Source organism: Amblyomma mixtum, chromosome 5, assembly GCF_055824585.1.
Source record: "Amblyomma mixtum isolate Tamu chromosome 5, ASM5582458v1, whole genome shotgun sequence".
Taxonomy (NCBI): Eukaryota; Metazoa; Arthropoda; class Arachnida; order Ixodida; family Ixodidae; genus Amblyomma; species Amblyomma mixtum.
The window spans coordinates 168,565,142-168,584,540 of NC_143016.1; the positions used below are offsets into that span (position 1 = coordinate 168,565,142).

A 19,399-nucleotide genomic window follows, 5' to 3' on the forward strand; every position below is an offset into this window, starting at 1 on the left:
CTTTGATGGTTACGTGGTATGGTAGTGAGTATGTTATTCGACTGACTATGAGGCTGTTCACCAGTCTGATTGTGTCTTCTTCCTTCATGCCATGCCTTTTGCTGGCTACTCTATTTATCATTCGGCCTACTTGCTCCGCCGCTTTGCGTAGCAGGCTGAGTGTGTGGCTGCATTTCCTGCTACCTTGCAGCCACATACCGAGTATTCTTATCATTCTTTGTTCCGGTATGTTCTGCCCTTCTAGTTTCACCTCGAGGTTAGCCTCTGTAGGGTGCCTTCCTACTCTGAGAAGTTCGGACTTTTCGGTGGAACACCTTAGTCCCCTCTTCTTCATGTATCCTTCAATGCAGGTGGCTGCCGCTTGTAGACTTTCTTCTTTGCTTCCTAGCGAGCCTTCGCTGGTCCATATGGTGATGTCATCCGCAGACATTGCGTGTCTGATTCCTTGTATCTGGCTGAGCTCTTTGGCTAGGATGATCATTGATATGTTGAAGAGCACTGGTGATATCACTGAGCCTTGTGGAGTTCCCCTGCATGGTGTTTGAAAGACCTCGCTTCGTAGGTCTCCCAAACCCACCGTTGCAGTTCTGTTTGTGAGGAAGCTTCTCACGTAGTCGTGTGTTTTCTTTCCGCAGTTGGTGGCGTTGATGCCTTCCATGATTGCTGCGTGGGATACGTTGTCGAAGGCCCCTTTGATGTCCACGGCCATGACTACGTTTTCCCCTTTGCTTGGCATTGTTTCTAGTACTTCTTCTTTGAGTTGAAGCAGCACGTCTTGGGTCGATAGATGTTCCCTGAAGCCGAACATGGTGTTGGGGTACCATCCTCCGTCTTCTAGGTGTCTTTGTATTCTTTTAGTGATGATTCTTTCGAAAAGCTTGCCCAGACACGATGTTAGCGAGATAGGTCTGAGATTTTCTATCTGCAGTTTTTTGCCTGGTTTGGGTATCATAACGACTTCCGTGTGTTTCCACTCTTTCGGAACCGTTCCCTCTTCCCAGAGTTTGTTTAAGTATTTTGTGAGCTGTTCTACCGCTTCATCGCTGAGATTTCTTATCAACGATTTCTGGATCTTGTCCGCCCCCGCTGCCGTGTTCTTTGTCGTTGCCCTTATGGCTTGAATAACTTCTTCTCTTGTTATCGGTTTGTCCATGTCCTGGTTTTCTTTCCCTTGGTATTCTTCTTGGTAGGCTTTCACCTGTTCTTTTCCGTAGCATTTCTCTTTTACTGCTTGGATTAGCTGCTCCTCCGTCCCTTCGTATTGGTGGATCAGTCTTTGTATCGATTTGTTACTTTCTGCTTTGTTCTTCGATGGGTCCATGAGCTTCCTTAGTATTTGCCACGTTCTGGCCGTGCCTAGGGTGCCATTCAGTGTTGTGCTGAATTGTTGCCATCCCTGTCTAGCCAGTTGTGTTGCGTATTCTTCCGCTCGCTTGGTGATTTCTGCTATCTTCTTTTTTAGTTTCCTGTTAAGCTTCTGTTTCTTCCAGCGTTTGGTTAGGCTTTTCTTTGCCTCCCATAGGCCGAGGAGTCGTTTGTCTACCTCTGGTGCCTGTTCTGTGCGGTTAACTTCTTTGGTATATGTATCTCTTATTTGTTTAAGTTGTTGGCTCTATTCTTCTAAAGACGTGATGTCGCCTTTGATGCTTTTGCAGTGGGTGCGGAAAGCGTCCCAGTCTGTCAGTCTTGCCTTGCCTATTTTCCTTCTGATGCTTTCGGCTTCAATGGCCACTCTGATTATAAAGTGGTCGCTGCCTAGGTTCTCCTGTGTGTTTTCCCACTCTGTTTGTTTAGCTCCTCTGACAAAGGTTAGGTCGGGACACGTGTCTACGCTTACGCTGTTGCCTTGCCTTGTGGGTTGGCTCTCATCCGTAAGTAGCTCGCAGCCTGTGTTTTCTGCTGCTGTACATATGCTCCGCCCTTTTCTGTCCTCTTTTTTGATGCCCCATTGCGGGCTTTTCGCGTTGAAGTCTCCTGCTATAACTAGGGTGTTCTGCCCTGCAAGTTTCTTTGCCTCCGCGAAAAGCTTGATGAAGTCTCCCCTGTTTTTAGGTGGGCTATATATGTTTATAACAAATGTGCTTTTTGCTTTCCTTTTCCTTTTGGGAATTATTTCAGTTATCACGTGTTCTAGGTGTGTGTCTGCTATTTCCCCATGATTTATTGCTGTTATTTTGTCGCTAATGAGTGTTGCTGTTCTCCCTGTTCTTTTTTTTTTTCTGGGGGATTATAAGGTCTTCTGCCTTGTATCCATGCCCGGTGGCTGCAACCACCGCTCGCGCCACTTGGTGTGTTTGCAGCTCTCGCACTGCTAGTCCCTTTGGCCTCAGGATCACCTTTAAATCTTCTTTCGGTAGGGGAGGGAGTCTCCTCTTCGGCGCTCCTTCCCTCTCGCCTTGATTGGTTGTGCTTTGTTTGTCGCCTGTGCTTTTCCCTCCGCTTGAGGGGCTCGGATCCCCCGTCACGTGGCCTGCCGTCGCTTCCTGGCTCTTCCGTATTTTCTTGCGCCGCCGTTGCGACATGGCTACTGTCCAGTCTGAGTCCGAATCGTATTGAGCTTTTTTGCGGTTGCTCCATTCCTTGCTGAGGGAAAATAAACGCATTATTATTTTTATTACTGCTCTTGTTATCAATATTGTGACGAAGACGAAGCTGGCAGTGGCGCGGGACGGAGCGCTCGCGCTAGGCCAGCGGCCATTACCTGATCTCAATTCCCGGTTTGAGCTTATCACTGTGCGGACATTTTTAAGGTCTTTGGAGCCTGTTCCTGGATTGGCTAACCCTATATTTACAACGAACCCAACTCTCTTCTTTGGTACTCCCTGGCCTCGGTATAAGCTCCCTCAGGTGGTGTTCACTAACTCCCTGCTGTCAAATATTTCTGTATCAGTGAGATCTTTAGTACTGGTCAACCACAGGCGGGCTGACACGGCGGTCTTCTTTGACAACACCCTCCCAAGGAATGCTAAGAACCTGCCCGCCAATATGTTAAATGGGCTCATAGAGGAGTACCTAGACAATTTTCCTAACCATATTGCCGTCTATACAGATGCCTCCCAGCAAAATGAAAAGGCCGCTATTGGTATTTACTCAAGGGCTCTTGATTGGAGTTACTCATTTCGGGCCCCTGACTATACCCCTATTTTTGTAGCTGAGTTTCTGGCCATTGAGTTGGCCTTAATAAGGATTCCCTGCAGTGTCACTCGGGTTATTATACTCTCAGACAACCTTTCTGTTTTGGCAGCGCTCGAAACCTCGAGTGATACTCCTATGAGCCGTTCCCTTCAATTTTTTATTCCTCCACATGTTTCAGAAGTTCGCTTTCACTGGGTCCCTGGGCACTGTGGCATTGTTTCTAATGAGAGGGCTGACTTTTTAGCGAAGTCTGCCCTTGATGGTCCTATTGTCCCTTTCGTCCCAAATACTATTTACTTGACTCTAGCACGCTTTCAGCGATTCCAGCGTTTCCACACCTTGAGCCATGAGCCTCTCCTCGCTGCAGCGGATTTTCAACACCTGGCATTTCCTTGGAGTGTGCGGATGTGCAGTTCGAGGCAATGTGAGGTGTCCATGACCCTTTTGCGCTGCAGGATACCGCGGCTAAATCTTTATTTATGCCGATCGGGGCTTTCGATATCCAACCTTTGTGAGTCTTGTGGCGAAATTGAGTCTATAGAACATTTTTTCCTCTCCTGCAGGCGGCTCGCTGCTCTCCGTAGAATTTGCTTGGAGATCCCCCTCGCTCGGCTTGGGCTTCCTCTATCTATTCCAATTCTCTTATCCTTCGGGGCAAGCGCCAAGGGATATGCCCTGAAACCAGTGTTCGATTCTATTCACAATTATATAATTTCATCTGGTAGATTCCTCTGCAAGAATGTGAATTCACAACTTTTCTTTCTCCGTATTTTTTGTATTGTACAAATTCTAGCTCTGTGTCCCAAATTTTAGATTTAATTATACTCCATTCCCTGTACTTGAGTGCGTTTGTATCCGCTATGCACCCTGGCCAATCCCCCGCCGTGGGTATGTGCCATTCAGCCCGAGGACATCATCATCATCATCATCATCATCATCAAATCATCTCATAGCCATGGTTCACCACGTCTCATTCTTCGGCTGGCCGCCGCGTAACATTTGGTGTGAGGTGCTGGGGTCCCTTCATCGCCATCCTGGTCACGGAGCTTCGGTGTCCTGGGCCTGCCGTGGACGTCGGCCGTGAGTACCTGGTCAGCGCCGCACGGCCGTGCCCCAGCCCGCCCGACCTGAACCGACCTCGACGCTCACCCCAGCCCCGTCCCCCGCCCGGACCACACTATACGACGACCCAAGACCCGACGGACCCAAGACCCCACCGACCCAAGACCCCACTGACCCCACTGACCCAAACGTGAAGACACCGTCCCCCTGCCTCTGCCGTTCGGTGCGTCCAGAGACCTCGGCCGTCAGCTCCTGGCACCCTACGGCCCGGATGCTTCGTGGACCGGGACTCATTCTCTCATCCTTCTCATCGTGGCGGCCAGCACTGCACCATCTTCTACATATTGTTCGATCCTTCACTCAAGACCATCGCCATTTCGCCGTCTGTTCGTCACCGATCGGGACGATCGCTCGGAGGCCCCGGGTAGTGTGACGAAGACGAAGCTGGCAGTGGCGCGGGACGGAGCGCTCGCGCTAGGCCAGCGGCCATTAAATCATCTCATAGCCATGGTTCACCACGTCTCATTCTTCGGCTGGCCGCCGCGTAACAATAATAATATTCTTATTACTATTATTATCATTATTATTATTAGCACACTCTTATCACCCGGTGATGATGAGTCCAGTAAGATAAGCCGCTGCGGTGAGTTAGTTTAGTTATGTTGATCGGCTGCTGGCCCGTAAGAAGCATGGTTCAATCCCGGCCGCGGAGGTTCCACTTCTATGGGGGTTGAAATGTTAGATTGCCGTGTTTCGTGCGACGTCAGTGCACGTTAAAGAACCTCAGGTGGTCGAAATTCATCATCATCATCATCAGCCTGACTACACCCACTGCAGGGCAAAGGCCTCTCCCATGTCTCTCCAATTAACCCTGTCCTTTGTCAGTTGCCGCCACTGTATCCCCGCAAACTTCTTAATCTCATCCGCCCACCTAACTTTCTGCCGTCCCCTGCTACGTTTGCTTTCTCTTGGAATCCACTCCGTTACCCTTAAGGACCAGCGGTTATCTTGCCTTCGCATTACATGCCCTGCCCAAGCCTATTTCTTCCTCTTGATTTCAACTAAGATGTCATTAACCCGCGTTTGTTCCCTCACCCACTCCGCCCGCTTTCGATCTCTTAACGTTACACCTATCATTTTCCTTTCCATAGCTCGCTGCGTTGTTCTTAACTTAAGCTGAGCCCTCTTTGTTAGCCTCCACGTTTCTGCCCCATAGGTGAGTACCGGTAGGATACAGCTGTTGTATACTTTTCTCTTCAGGGATATTGGTAAGCTACCATTCATGATCTGAGAGAACCTGCCTTATGCGCTCCACCCCATTCTTATTCTTCTAGTTATTTCCCTCTCATGATCCGGATCCGCGGTCACTACCTGCCCTAAGTAGACATATTCTCTTACTATTTCCAGCTCCTCGCTACCAATGGCGAACTGCTGTTCCCTTGCTAGGCTGCTGAACATTACTTTGGTTTTCTGCATGTTAATTCTTAGCCCCACCGTTCTGCTCTGCCTGTCTAACTGTGATCATGCTTTGCAGTTCTTGTCCTGAGTGGCTTAGCAAGGCAATGTCATCAGCGAATCGCAAATTACTCAGGTATTCTCCATTAACTCTTATCCCCAACTGTTCCCATTCCAGTCCCCGGAATACCTCCTGTAAGCAGGCAGTGAAGAGCATTGGCGAGATCGTGTCTCCCTGCCTGACACCTTTCCGTATTGGAATTTTATTGCTGACTTCATGGAGAACTATAGTAGCTGTGCAATCGTTATAAATATTTTCCAATATTTTCACATAGCACTCTTCTACACCCTGATTCCGCAATGCCTGCATGACAGCTGAGGTTTCCACTGAGTCAAATGCTTTCTCGTAATCAATGAAGGCTATATATAGGGGTTCGTTATATTCTGAGCATTTCTCTATCACTTGATTGATAGTGTGAATGTGATCTATTGTCGAGTATCCTTTACGAAAGCCTGCCTGATCATTTGGTTGACTAAAGTCCAAGGTTGTCCTGACTCTATTAGCGATTACCTTAGTAAATACCTTGTAGGCAACGGACAATAAGCTGATTGGTCTGTAATTCTTCAAGTCCTTGACGTCTCCTTTCTTCGAAATTATTCCACCTTATAGATGTTTAGAGGCTTACTGCATCTTAGGGCTATCGCAAGTAAACTCCCGGCCCTAAGCGGTCTAAAGTTTTCAAAACGTTGAAAATTTTATATGAATCTGATAATTGCCAAACAAAGTGGCAAATTAACATCTGTTTCGAAAGTTATACCTAATATTCTGAATGATACTACGGGACCACGTCTATCGCGTTCATACACCTATTTCATCTTACTCCGTGCTCATTCGTGCTATAGTTTTGCTGTGATTTTAGGAAAATCACTTTCCACTGATTCGCACCGAGCCTACCAACTGAGCAGCAAGAGGTTTTTTACTGCTGGCTACTATACCTCAGAATAGCTTGAAAAAAGTGATGGTCGATATGCGTAGTTATGCGAATTAGGTGAGCTAGCTGTGCGGTTTTCACTTCGTTTCCTTGCATTCAGATCCAATGTTCACGAATGGCAGCCCTTCGGATAGCGATAACGAGTTAGTGTCCATATTGTTACGGGCTCACGGGACCGTACAGCAGAAACCCCTAAGAGATGCAGTAGCCACGACAAAACCCGACCGGTGTCGGCGATTCTCCTAGATCTCTCTCGTGCTCGCACCGTGCGCTCGCTCCGCGCTTTGTTTCGGGCGCAGCGCCCTCTTGGACGACGCGCGCCGTACGCCGCAACCTGCAACATTTATCCACCGGAGGGGGGGGGGGGGGAGCGTAAGGCCATTCCGAGTTCGGCAAGGCAAGCGATGGGCATGGCCGCCTCAGATGACAAGTCCTAGGGCAATGGCCGCAGGCTCCACTGGAGCGGGGCGTGGAATATCTGCAGTGGTCACGTTATGGCTTTGCATATTATGAAGAAGGCATCGAGGTCTTCCAGGTAAAGGATGAGGCATTGTGGGTTTAGGTCCCTCGCCGACACGTAGCTTGGTGCGCTGCAGGCATCAACGCGTAGAGGAGACATGAAAGTTCGGTCGGGCACCAAACTATTCAGGCAAAGTTCAAAGCAGCTCCTGGGTGGCCCTGCGGCACAGATGCAGGTAGCACAAGCGTAACGGGCGGGAATCTGCGCCACCTCACCGGACAGTGTTCCTGAATCTTGAGCGCTGCTGACACATCGCTTGATATGCGAAACATGCTCCGAAAAGATTCGAGAAGTGAGGGCATAACGGAATGAGCCGCGGTTTTTCCTGCCGGCTCTCCAAATGGGCCCATTCACTTCAAATAGATCACCGCCAGCCCTCTTGACCAGTTGAACGCTTGTTGGCTTGCGAATAAAGACGACGGTCAGGCTGTCGGCATTCGGACCCCTAATGAGCATTGACCCCCAACACCCGACCATTCCTTGCGCCATAGCCTCTTGCTCAAGCGCCACCGGGGTCCCACATAGGGAAGATGTCGCCGGAGATAGCGCCCCTCCGGAGACGCGCAGTGCACTGTCACAACAAGATCGCAACGGAAGAGCAGTTCACAACTGGTAGCGAGGTGCTGGAAGTGGTAAGGCAATACGTCTACTTAGGGCAGGTAGTGACAGCTGATCCGGATCATGAGAGGGAAATAACCGGAAGAATAAGAATGGGGTGGAGCGCATATGGCAGGTTCTCTCGAATCATGAATGGCAGCTTAGCAATATCCCTTGAGAAAAAAGCATACAACAGCTGTATCTTACCGTTACTCACCTATGTTGCAGAAACGAGGAGCCTAATGGAAATGGTTCAGCTTAAGTTAGGGACAACGCAGCGAGCTATGGAAAGAAAAATGATAGGTGTAACGGTAAGTGACCGGAAGGGGCAGAGTGGGTGGGTGAAGAAACGCGGTAATGACATCTTAGTCGGAATGAAGGGGAAGATAGGGGCTTGGGCAGGGAATGTAATGCGAAGGCAAGGTAACCTCTGGCCTTTAAGTGTAACGGAGTGGATTCGAAGAGAAGGCAAGCATAGCAAGGGGCGGCAGAAAGTTAGGGGGGCGGATGAGATTGAGAAATTTGCTTGTATACAGTGGTCGCAGCTGTCAAAGAAGGGGGTTAATTGAAGAGGCCTTTGCCCTGCAGTTGGTGTAGTCAGGCTGATGATGATGATGCACATCCATCCATTATGTGGGTCAGGGTGAGTAAAAGGGCACTTGGTCGACAACTCAGAATGCTACTTGTGCACGTCAGGGGCTCCTTTGCCTATCTTAACCTTGTAGTCCAATGATTTTCGCTGATGTGCGGATTTTTAAGACTTATCTGTGTATCGACGTTTGATGTTGCATAAATTGTCGCTAATAGATCATGTAAAACACATAACCCAGCTTCATAAAATGGACTTTCAATTCACGACGCCATACAGTGGCCCATTTCGCCGGCTTAATTTCAAAGGCATATTCGAAGCAGTATAACGATATTTAGAAACACAGTAGCGCTGTCGGGTGGCTTGCGTGCATACCGCGTACTCGACGAAGTCGAAGAATAGGAGGGCGCGAGAAGTACTGTGGAGAAGAAGAAGAAGAAGAAGGAGAGAAGTGACATCATCCATGTTCTGAACGCCTCCGTCCAGGGCAAGAACTGTGCTGGGGCAGGTGCGGACCACCCCCGATTGCCTTGTGCTCGCGAAGTTCCTGGAACCCGCATTTGTGCTCTCCGTGCCGTGGCGGTGAGCAGGGGTGGCTGCGAGCGATGGCGAGAAAGAAGAGGGGCAAGAAGAAACCCCACGTCACGTCTCGCCGCAGCGATGAGAACACGCAGGTCCAGCAGACGGAGTCTGCGCCTCCCAGCCCCGCGACTACCACAGCCACTCCCACACCATCCAGCCAGGTACTGGCATCGAGCTGTACTCTTCCTTACGACCGGTCGCGGAGGCATTGCACGTGTGGCTAGATTATTTTTCCTACATAATTCACCGCTGAAGTTCACGCAATTGCAAGGTAAAGAAGCTCCTATACGTACCACTCTCTCACGACGTGAATATTGATAAAGATAACCTCATGACAACCGCTTCCCTGCTTCCTCAAATGGAGGGCCTATTTCTGAGCTCGAAACTAGCGTCGTATTTGACTAGCCTGAGCTGGGATAGGGATAAAAGTTAGTGAGCAGGAAAGGGCAGGTGATAGGGGCAGGAATCAGCTTAATTCATGATTTTCAGGTGATATAACAGGCATTGATATTACGGGAGGCGTTGTAAAGACCTTGAAGCGTAGCATGTCTGGTTATACTGAGTCTCACCTCAGCAAGCGGACAGTCTCCGGATTCGTGACAAAGGCGGCGCCGGCTTCTAGGCGGCCATAGATTTTTAGCACTGCATGAATCGCCAGAGGCACCCACTTGAAAGAACTCTAGGTGGTCGAAATTAACCCGCAGCCCTCCACTACGACGTCACTTATAGTCCATGTCGCTTTAGGACGAACTCTATATACCATGCCATATCATACTAGAGAGATTTAGCATACCGGAGACGTATTAGCGTAGACGTATACCGGTTTACCGAACGCCGGTCGCGCACGCGCACTAGAACCGCCTGGCCGCACACTTGCCACTGCGCATGCGCAGCCGGCGTCCAGTAAACCGGTATACGCCTACGCTAATACGTCTCCGGTACGGTAAATCTCTCTAATATACCGTACCGCACCATCCCACGCCATTCCGGCAACCCGATAGCTTGCGCCACTTTGGGATGTTCAACCCCACAAAAAATTAAACCCAACCAAACCAATCCGAACCATGCCATTCCGTACCATACCATACCATACCATACCATACCATACCATACCATACCATACCATACCATACCATACCACTTGACCAGGGAGCCAAGAGTGCATGCGCAGCGGCATGTGTGCATTAGCACTCGTCGCCTTGGGTGACCGCGTAAGCGCATGGTGGGGGGCTAAAGTCACCCGCGTGGCTCTCGCCTATTGTCTATTGCGACACCTACGCTGCACTGCCGTCCGTAAGCTTGGTTGGACTACTTCAGTTGACAGGACCCATGCTTTCGCAGGATCCCGCCACAGCCGAACCAACCGACGCACCCCAGGCGTCCAGTGCTGTAGGCGCACCGTCGCCAGTGTCCCTCGCTCACTCCGCCAGCGCCCCGCCCTCCCCTCAACCAGAACCGGACACGGTGCCTCAGACGAAGCCTCAGCATCTTCTCCCTGCCTATGCCGTCCAAACTCAGCCAGAACCATTGCTGCCACAGCCTTCGGTGAGCGCCTGCTCCTCTCCGACTGAACAGTCGCTCTCAGGGCGCACTGAGTCGTTTAACCGCGAATGTATACACTGAGAAACTGTAGCTGCTGCTTTAGTGTGCTTAACGGCGGTTCTCTGCCATCTAAAAACGAATTTCGGCTTGCCAATTGAACTACGTAGACTGCAGCTGATCGCAAAGGTGCGGTACCAAGGTCGTTTCATTACTATCCTTTAGCGCTGGCTGCAGGCAGAGCAGCGCGCGCTGAAGACAGCGAGGCAGAATGGCGTGGAACTCTGCTTATTCGCTAATGCTGGGGCCTCAAAAGAAGCAAAAAATTAACTTGGCGCTACGTCCCTTCATACGCTAAACACCGCAACAGGTGAAATGCATGTGCGCGTTGGCATTGCCTCTTTTGCTACTTCGCGTCGAACCCGTTGCATTCAGCGCGTACACATGCCGCACCTGCTCGGCGCGGACGCTCCGTGGCAGCGTTTGAGTCTTACGTACTTTCCATCAGGCAGCGAAGCGAAAGAAATTAACATAAAGGCCTCGTGACGCCCCCTCGCTCTAGTGCTCCTAAGGACCAGATTCTTTTACCCGCGCACTCAAGCTGCGGCCGCATTCCTACTCTCGACACCAGTCGCCATCTGTCGGCTTGCGCGGCCTGGTGGACTGCGCGTCGCACCGGCGCCGCGCGTAGAAAGCGTGTTTACGTATTCTTCGCTTCCGTCGTTGATGCGCTCCATCACCTACGTACGTGGGTGTGTGCTGTGCTTCACTACTCACATTTTCTCTCTGCCAGACAGTAATGCGGTTAAGCTGTCACGACTCAGCCTGCGACTCGCGTTTGACCACGGTGGCGGCCACAGCAGCGGAAATTTCGAAAGGTCGTTTGACCCCACGATGACCCCACCATAAATGATGGCTGGCTGGGAAGTGGCCGATGGAGTCATGGGCGTCCGGAGGGGGGGGGCAAGGGGGGGCGGCTGCACCCCCCTGGAAAATCACTCACTCGAACCGTGAGTGATGGCCGCACGCCAGGGGCGGTGGTGCGCTCAGTCAAAAGGGTAAAAGCAGCCCCGCTTGGTCACATCTGCGAAATGCCGCGTCCGGGCGTGCGTCGTTCCGCCGTTTTCAAACCACGCCATCGTTAGCTCTACTGAAGGGCGACCTGTTCCAGACATACAGCGGCACCGGCGAGCATGTGTTTCGAGCCGCCTTGAGATGGGTGTCTGTTTCTTTGATCTCTAGAGAGATAGCGACACGGAGGCAGACAGTGCACGGGGCATCTTGTTTTCGCCTATCGTTACGCCGGTCACCGATGAATTCTTAAGGAGGGAAGGTAAAATCAGCCGTGTCCACCCCCGCTTTGTCGGGCTGCTCAGGGGCAAGCGGGCGATGAGTTGGCGCCGCCGCCGCTCGCTGTCTCCTCCGATCCACGGGTAGCGCAGTTCGGTAGAAGCGCCGCTTTCAGAATCTCTGGCAAAGGGGATTAGCTGCTTTTGTTCACGGCGACGCAGTCTCCCGAGGCGCCCCCACACCAGCGTTCTTTGCGTCTTCTGCGAAAACCAGCGCCTTTGGTCAACGCAGCCCGATGGCGCCTGCCTGGCTCGCCTGTCACCTCTGGCTGGGCCTCAAATCACAACAGCGCCCATGTACTGTGCGTGTCAGTGCATGGTAAAGAGACCCAGGTGGTCGACATTACCCGGAACTCTGTACTACTCCATCCCTCATAGCCTGAGTCGTTTTGGGGCTCTGAACCCCATAAAAACACAAAAACAAATTTTCCGACTGGAGTGGCGAGTGTCCCTTCCCCTCGGAAGTTGCGCGGCGTTCCTTTCACCCCCAAAGTGCGCATTCGGGGATACTGCGGCAAGTAAGCCCTTGCACGTGTGCGCGCCTCTGTGTTTGTGATTGGGTGTTTTTAGTGGCCGGTCGTCAGCGAAGCTGAGAACAACCAAGACAGCGGACGAGAAAACGACGAGCGGAGAGCAGTGTGTGTGCGGTTGCTCGACTGTGCGGATGCGCAAGCAAGATGGAGCGAGGTGTATGAAGCTGCGAGCGTGCATTTATCTTGTAAATAAGTTTTCGTTGTATATATAGTCATCTTTTGTTTTCAACGTACGCGTTCAACAGTTTTTCCAATCAATGTGTATGATGAGTGTGCACCGAGAGCGTGTAATGAAGCACAGAAGTGAATTTATCGCACGTGTAATTACGCAATTCGCCCAGAAAAATCCGAGGCGCCTACAGTTGCTGTTCAAGGAAGACTGACTGAGTGACTGTAGTTGCGTGTTTGTGAACATATTGTGCTGTGTGCTGGTCATCAATCCGGGTGAGTCGAGAACCCGTATGCAGCAAGACTGAGCACTCTTCTCCACGAAGTGATATAGCATCTTTTTGCATTTTTATTAATTTTAGTTGTTTCTTCGTTGATAAACTCCAATGTACCTCTCCTAGCCGCGCTTTAATTTCAAATTCAAATTCTTTATTTCTGCCTTGTAAACATACAGACAGCGGAGGCGCAGAAAAAGCTGAGAAACAGCTTGACTAAGCCGCAGCCCCCTTTCGCTTGGCAGCAGCTTGACAGCAAGACTTTTAATACAGAAGGTGATAACAAGTATACAATACAAGAGAAAACGAAAGAACATTATACAATATTGACACAATATTCACATTGGGTAGACACAGGTAATGAAAGCAAAGGAGAGAAAAAAAAAACAAAACAAAAATCCTACATGCTAGCATACAAATCACGCAAAGACCTGTTTGACGAACTGAAAAGGTCAAAATTATTATGTATATACGCGTTTAGCAGGGACGGAAGAGTGAACTGCAGGCGTTCTCTACCCGAGTTTAACCGTGGGGTCGGGACTATCCACGTCTCCGCATGCCTTGTTGTGTAGCTTGCATCTCGGGTATGCAGTTCAGCTAGTTTACGTATGTGGTTTACGTTTCTACGTGTTTCGAGTTTAAACCGGACACTCAAGCGATATTTATACAAGTTGTGTATTTTTAGCACACCACTTTGTAGAAAGAGATCTTTGCTTGGCGAGTCCCAGGGGACATTGTAAACATGACGAAGGAACTTTTTCTGAAAAATGTAGATACGCTGAAGACAGCTAACCGTAGCTGTGCCCCACACTAGATGGCAGTAGTTTAAATAGGAGTAGAAAAGTGAATTGTAGAGGAGTAACTTTACTGTTCTTGGAATGACGTATCTGAGCCGACTTATGACTCCGGTTATTTGAGCCAGTTTCGTGACAATATGGTCCGTGTGGTGTACCCAAGACATGCTGGAAGAAAAAACTACTCCAAGGCATTTAAATTGTTCAACTATGTCTATACGTCGTGAGTTTAGTTTAATCTCGATGGGGGAAGGAAGTACTTTGTTTTTAGGACGAAATATGACAGCTTTTGTTTTCTTCTCATTTATACGCATGTATCTGGATTCGGACCACTTTTGTAATTCACTCAAGGTGTCATTGCATTCCCGAACAAGGAGATCAAGATCATTTCCAGTAAAAAAGATGCTAGTGTCGTCAGCGTAGATAATAAATTTTGCGGCGGAGTTAATGTTGGAGATATCATTTAGGTACATATTAAAAAGTAATGGTCCCAATATACTACCCTGGGGAACGCCAGAAGTAACAAGTTTTAGTTCAGATGTCACATTGTCTATGCTTACAGCCTGTTTTCTATGCGAAAGATATGATTTCAGGATCATTTGAGCCAGTCCACGAATACCACAACGCTCCAAGTTTTTCAGGAGTACACTGTGGTTTACTAAATCGAATGCCTTCGAGAAGTCCACGAAGACACCAATAACAAAGGCCTTATTTTCAAACTGTGTTAGTATATATTCCTTTTGTTCGAGTAGTGCTAACTCGGCAGATTTATTTTTACAAAACCCAAATTGATTAGGTGACAAAAGGTCATGTTTATCAATAAAATCAGACAACCGTGTATAGAGAACTTTTTCAAAAGCTTTCGAGAATATTGGGAGTATCGATACTGGTCTATAATTTCCTAAATCATTGCGGTCTCCTTTCTTATACAAAACCGTTACTTTGGCTATTTGCATTTTTTTAGGAAATGTGCCCGTAGTAAAGCATAAGTTAAATATATCTGCCAGAACAGGGGCAATAACTCTTATAACATGCTTGACAGGCCTCACTTGAATGCCGTCAATGTCACAGCTATGGCTGTTATTTAGGCTTTGTACGACTGATATAACCTCCTCTGTCGTAACTGGGTTCAGAAATATTGTGTCCCTATTGTAAGAGCTAAAATAGGTGTTGAAATCACTTGACGGGGTGTTATGGGCAAGAGTGGTAAAAAAGTTGTTGAAGGCATCTGCCAACTCTCTGCCGGATACATCTTTGTTATCAAGCTTTAAAGCCCGCGGGGCAGCCTGTGGTTGCTCACGCCTCAGTAAGAAATTCAACCTTGACCACAACAGATCGTGGCGACCATTTTTAATTTCAAGAAATGTCGCGAAGTATTCCGCACGAGCGAGACGTAGCTTTTTTGTTAATCTATTTCTGTATTTCTTAAAAATGCTTAGGTCATCTGTTGAACGTGTGTTTAAAAAGATTTTGTACAGTTTGTCTTTCATTTTAATTTCTTGGCGCAACTCAGAAGATATCCAAGGTTTGCGAGTTTTACGCTTTATTGCACGCACTTTTAGCGGGAAAGAGGAATGGTAGAGCTGTTTAAATACTCGGAGGAACTCATCGTAAGCCTCATTTGCGTCACTGGTAACGTCAATACTATCCCACTCAACTTGTTCTAGTGAACTGTGAAATGAATTGAGGGTAGCATTGGTTATACTTTGGTACTTCGCTTTCTCCTGTCGGTACTTTACCAGTCTAGTCTTATTTATGCATGCAAACACTGGAAGGTGGTCACTGATCGCACATGATATTACGCCCGACTCAACTATCGGTTGGGAAGTGTTCGTAATCAGCAGATCAAGAAGTGACTCACTTTCTTGTGTTACCCTTGTTGGGTCGTTAATAAGATTAATAAATCCGTTCGAGGCCAAGACTGCGTTAAAGTTTCTAGTAGAGGAGTTATCCTTCAACATATCGATATTAAAATCACCTCCAGCTATTAGAGTGTATTTGTTATCTGTTATAAATGAAAGAAAACAGTCGTAAAATTCCAAAAACCTAACCATATTTCCCTTCGGTGGACGATAGCAAACCGAAAACACGAACCTGCCAGTACAGGCTGATAGCACTTCAAAATCTTCAGTAATAAGACTGTACGAGTCCAACTTGTCGCATTCAATGTCATCTGACACCAGTAAAGCCACTCCACCCCCCCGGAGGCCGGAGCGGTTCAAGTAATAAGTTTTGTAATTGGTCATCCTGAAAACGTCGGAATCATCTGCGCTCCAAGTCTCACTGAGCATGATCAAAGAAAAAGGAAATGAAAATTCGCCAAAGAACTCCTCTAAACACAATATCTTGTTTTTTACAGAGCGTGCGTTCAGGTGAATAGCGTTAAGCGTTGTCAGCGCAACACACGAAGCAGTGCGGTTCAAGTCACTCGGCAGATAATACATCTGCTGCATTTCGATTATGTTTCAAGAAGAAACTCGAAAGATACCATGCTGAGTGCTATAGCCGATCCAAATCGCTCTTTCCCTTCACATGAATGGCACTCATTCCCTCACTTCGCCTAACGAAAACCTTTCCATTGACATACCAAGTGAACTTATAGCCTTTTTCTTTGGCACAGACTTTAGTTGCCTGAAGCAGTTCTCTATTTCGGCGTGTTAAATTTTCTTGCATGAAAATGGGCGGGTCGCTATCTTTTAAGTTCTTCTTATTCTTCAACCAGTTTTCTCTTGTAGCTTGCTTCGCAAAACGCACAATGATGCCTGGCGTCTTATCAAGTTTAGCGGGAAGTCGATGAACAGTTGCTATCTCCGATTCCATCAAGCGAGGCACTCGAAGTTTATCAGCCACGTTATTCAATATGACTGTTAGATCCTCATCCTGCACTTCTTGTATGCCATGCAGTTCCAAGTTCAGCTGCCTGCTTCGGAATTCAAGATCGTGTATCTCCTTTTCAAACTGAGCTTGTGCTGCCTGATTTGAGTCATCCTTTTTCTCAAGCTCCGATATCCTCTTCTTTAGGTCCATGATATCAGCCTCTTGATGGCCGACCTTTTGCTCAAATTCATCAAACTTCGAAGATATGAAGCTAAGAGACTCCTCCATGCTTTCAATTTTTTCTGCCAGGGGCATCAGCCGCTCTAACTTTTGGTTAATTGAGAAGAGCGCAAGTTTGATATCTGTTTCAGAGCCACTACTCTCTTTACTACATGTATTGCTACTTCCTGCACTTCTGCATGATGGGCACTGCCACGCTTTCTTTGTGGCCTCATACTTCGATTTGAAGGTCTTTTCAGTAAGACCAGCACATTTTCCAAAGTGATAGTTGCTCTCGCATTTGGAACATTCCACAAATGGCTCATCCTCAGAGATGATCACATCACACGTGCTACAGGAATCAGACATTGCTTGAAGTGTACAGAAGTACTCGCAAAAGGAATCTCAGTAATGCAAAAAGCATAGCAAATGTCAACAAATGGCAGCAAATGGCAGCAGCAGCAGCAGCAGCAGAAATACTATTAAAATAGATATTATGGAAACATACGCTTACTAACCTGCAAAAGAGCAGTTTTTCAGATGGTGTTCACGGCTTGCTGCCGCTGCTGCCAAGTGACGGGCGGCCGAAGATGCTCCGCTTTTTGTTGGGTCGAGCTGGCTGGGTGCGCATGTGCAGATGACTTCTTGCCAGGAAATCCCTCGTCACTGGGGCGGATCCGTGAAATGTAGAGCCAGAAGTCGACGCAGCGCTTCGAATGCACGTTCGGTGGGGCCTCGAAGTAGACGGCACTGCAAAAGAGCAGTTTTTCAGATGGTGTTCACGGCTTGCTGCCGCTGCTGCCAAGTGACGGGCGGCCGAAGATGCTCCGCTTTTTGTTGGGTCGAGCTGGCTGGGTGCGCATGTGCAGATGACTTCTTGCCAGGAAATCCCTCGTCACTGGGGCGGATCCGTGAAATGTAGAGCCAGAAGTCGACGCAGCGCTTCGAATGCACGTTCGGTGGGGCCTCGAAGTAGACGGCACTGCAAAAGAGCAGTTTTTCAGATGGTGTTCACGGCTTGCTGCCGCTGCTGCCAATTTGCTGTTTGTAATTTTTCTTTCATGTGTGCATTTTGTTTAATTTTTATTTATATATAAATAAATAAATTTACTCCGCAAATAGCGCCTTTCTGCTACGAACATACCCCCCCCCCCGGGGCACCAACGGGGCCCCCCCCTGCAAAAAATTCTGCGGACGCCCTTGGATGGAGTTCTTTCCACGCTCGGCTCGGTGCGAACGACCGTCCATCTTTGCACGTGAGAGGCGACGGACGATGGACGGACGACAGGGGAAGAAGGCATAACCGCGTCTGAGAGGAGCCGGCGCTAATCGGAAAGAGCCAGCCGCAGTGGCGGCGCCAGCGCGGCTCACCTGTGTTTGTTCGAAAGACACGTATGTTGCACCACAGTGCGAAAAAGCTGCGGACTTGCGTTTCCTCCTCGCCAGTTCCCCCACGTGGACTCTGCAACGAGTGCCTCCGCTTGCTGTGCTGTGCCGAACTGTGCCGTCGTGATGAATTGGCCACCGCCTGGTGAAGGGGCGGAGCCTGAGGGTATTTAACCAGCACCCTAAGTGAGAACGAACGCTCTGGGACTTGGCGACAAGGCTCATCCAGTCGGTCGACGCTATGAACGTTTAATTATTGATCGTTTGTTCTTTTGTACAGTATGTAAATAAGTCCACCACCAGACGGGCCTCGGCGGGTAGCAGTCACCGCTGCTGCACGAAGACTTAGACTAATTGCCTGCAGAAGTATGCCAGCAGCTCTCTTTTGCTCACAACGTTGTCTTCTTTTACGCTGACCAAATACGTTGAGGCGTCTCTGAAGCTTAAACCACATGTCCGAGCAAGCACTCAACTCCACTCCGAGTAAACCAGTTCAAAAGAGGGATACAATCTCAGTACTATAGCTGTTGGAGAACAGCTCACACTGAAACTTCTTAGGACCCACGTAAGCTGAGAAAACCAAATCTGCTACGATGCACATTCCATACACTAAAACGCACGAAAAAACTTAGTAGCAATTTCGGTACATGAAGAGCACCACGGACTGCTTAAAAAGAACGGATAAGTGCGTCCGAGTTTCTATTTAAATTGCCCTTCTTGTACTTTACAAAAGGCAAATATCTTCAAAAGCTGCATAACTGAGCGATAATCACGAAGTTTACAAAAACACGAAGTTTACTCAGCACTACCACTGAAAGCTGGGAACTCGTTTGCCTTCACCCGTGTTTTTACAGTGAGTCAATGCAACAAAAAAAAAGGAAAAAACTTATTCTCCGAATTTGCCATTCTTCAGCCGCTTTGCGCGGTCGTGGTCGGAAGGCCAGTCTACAAGCCGGTGCTTCAAAAAAAACTGCGGGGTTGATTAGTTCCGCCTTCGCGCGACATACTGCGGAAGGGGCGCCTCCTTCACTTTTGGATCCCTGCATGTCGCGTCCCCCTCCGACTCACGCGCTCTTTGCGGCGCCCCTTTGTGTGGCGGTCGCGCGCTATTCTTCATAGCACGACGCATGCGTCACGTGCCCAAGGGCAATGCCGTCTGTGTGCCCTCAATGCAGAAGGGTGCTTTCGGCCCGCAAGGGCAGTCAACTTGGCTTTCATCGTGCGCGTCTGCCTTCGGGAAAATTTCACTGTTGGTTTTCCTTTTCCGTCAACACCTGCCCTAGCATTTCTCAAAGGCTTGTCGCGTTCGCGATTTTTCTTGCGTAGCGACGCTACTTGCGCTTTGCTCACAGTGCTAGGCGGCGGCTCAACTGTCGAATCGTCCACT

The 19,399-nt window shown here is 48.9% G+C and overlaps 2 protein-coding genes across 2 annotated transcripts in view; both read left to right on the forward strand.

Annotated features, from left to right (window-relative positions):
• The window catches only part of LOC149344626 (sodium/nucleoside cotransporter 2-like), a 141,561-nt gene that overhangs the window by 73,605 nt on the left and 48,557 nt on the right, over positions 1-19,399 (forward strand). The window lies entirely within an intron of this gene.
• On the forward strand, positions 8,723-18,139 carry LOC149344628 (uncharacterized). The gene is made up of 3 exons (XM_089542807.1): positions 8,723-9,093; positions 10,274-10,477; positions 18,035-18,139. Exons 1-3 carry the CDS (start codon positions 8,956-8,958, stop codon positions 18,137-18,139), a joined length of 447 nt encoding a protein of 148 aa, XP_089398933.1. The 5' UTR covers positions 8,723-8,955.

Bases quoted from the DNA above. Each gene is read 5' to 3' on its own strand.
- LOC149344628 (XM_089542807.1), top strand. From the start codon at position 8,956: ATGGCGAGAAAGAAGAGGGGCAAGAAGAAACCCCACGTCACGTCTCGC. The intron at 9,094-10,273 runs GTACTGGCATCG...ATGCTTTCGCAG, and splicing joins CTCCCACACCATCCAGCCAG to GATCCCGCCACAGCCGAACC. The intron at 10,478-18,034 runs GTGAGCGCCTGC...GTTGCACCACAG, and splicing joins CATTGCTGCCACAGCCTTCG to TGCGAAAAAGCTGCGGACTT.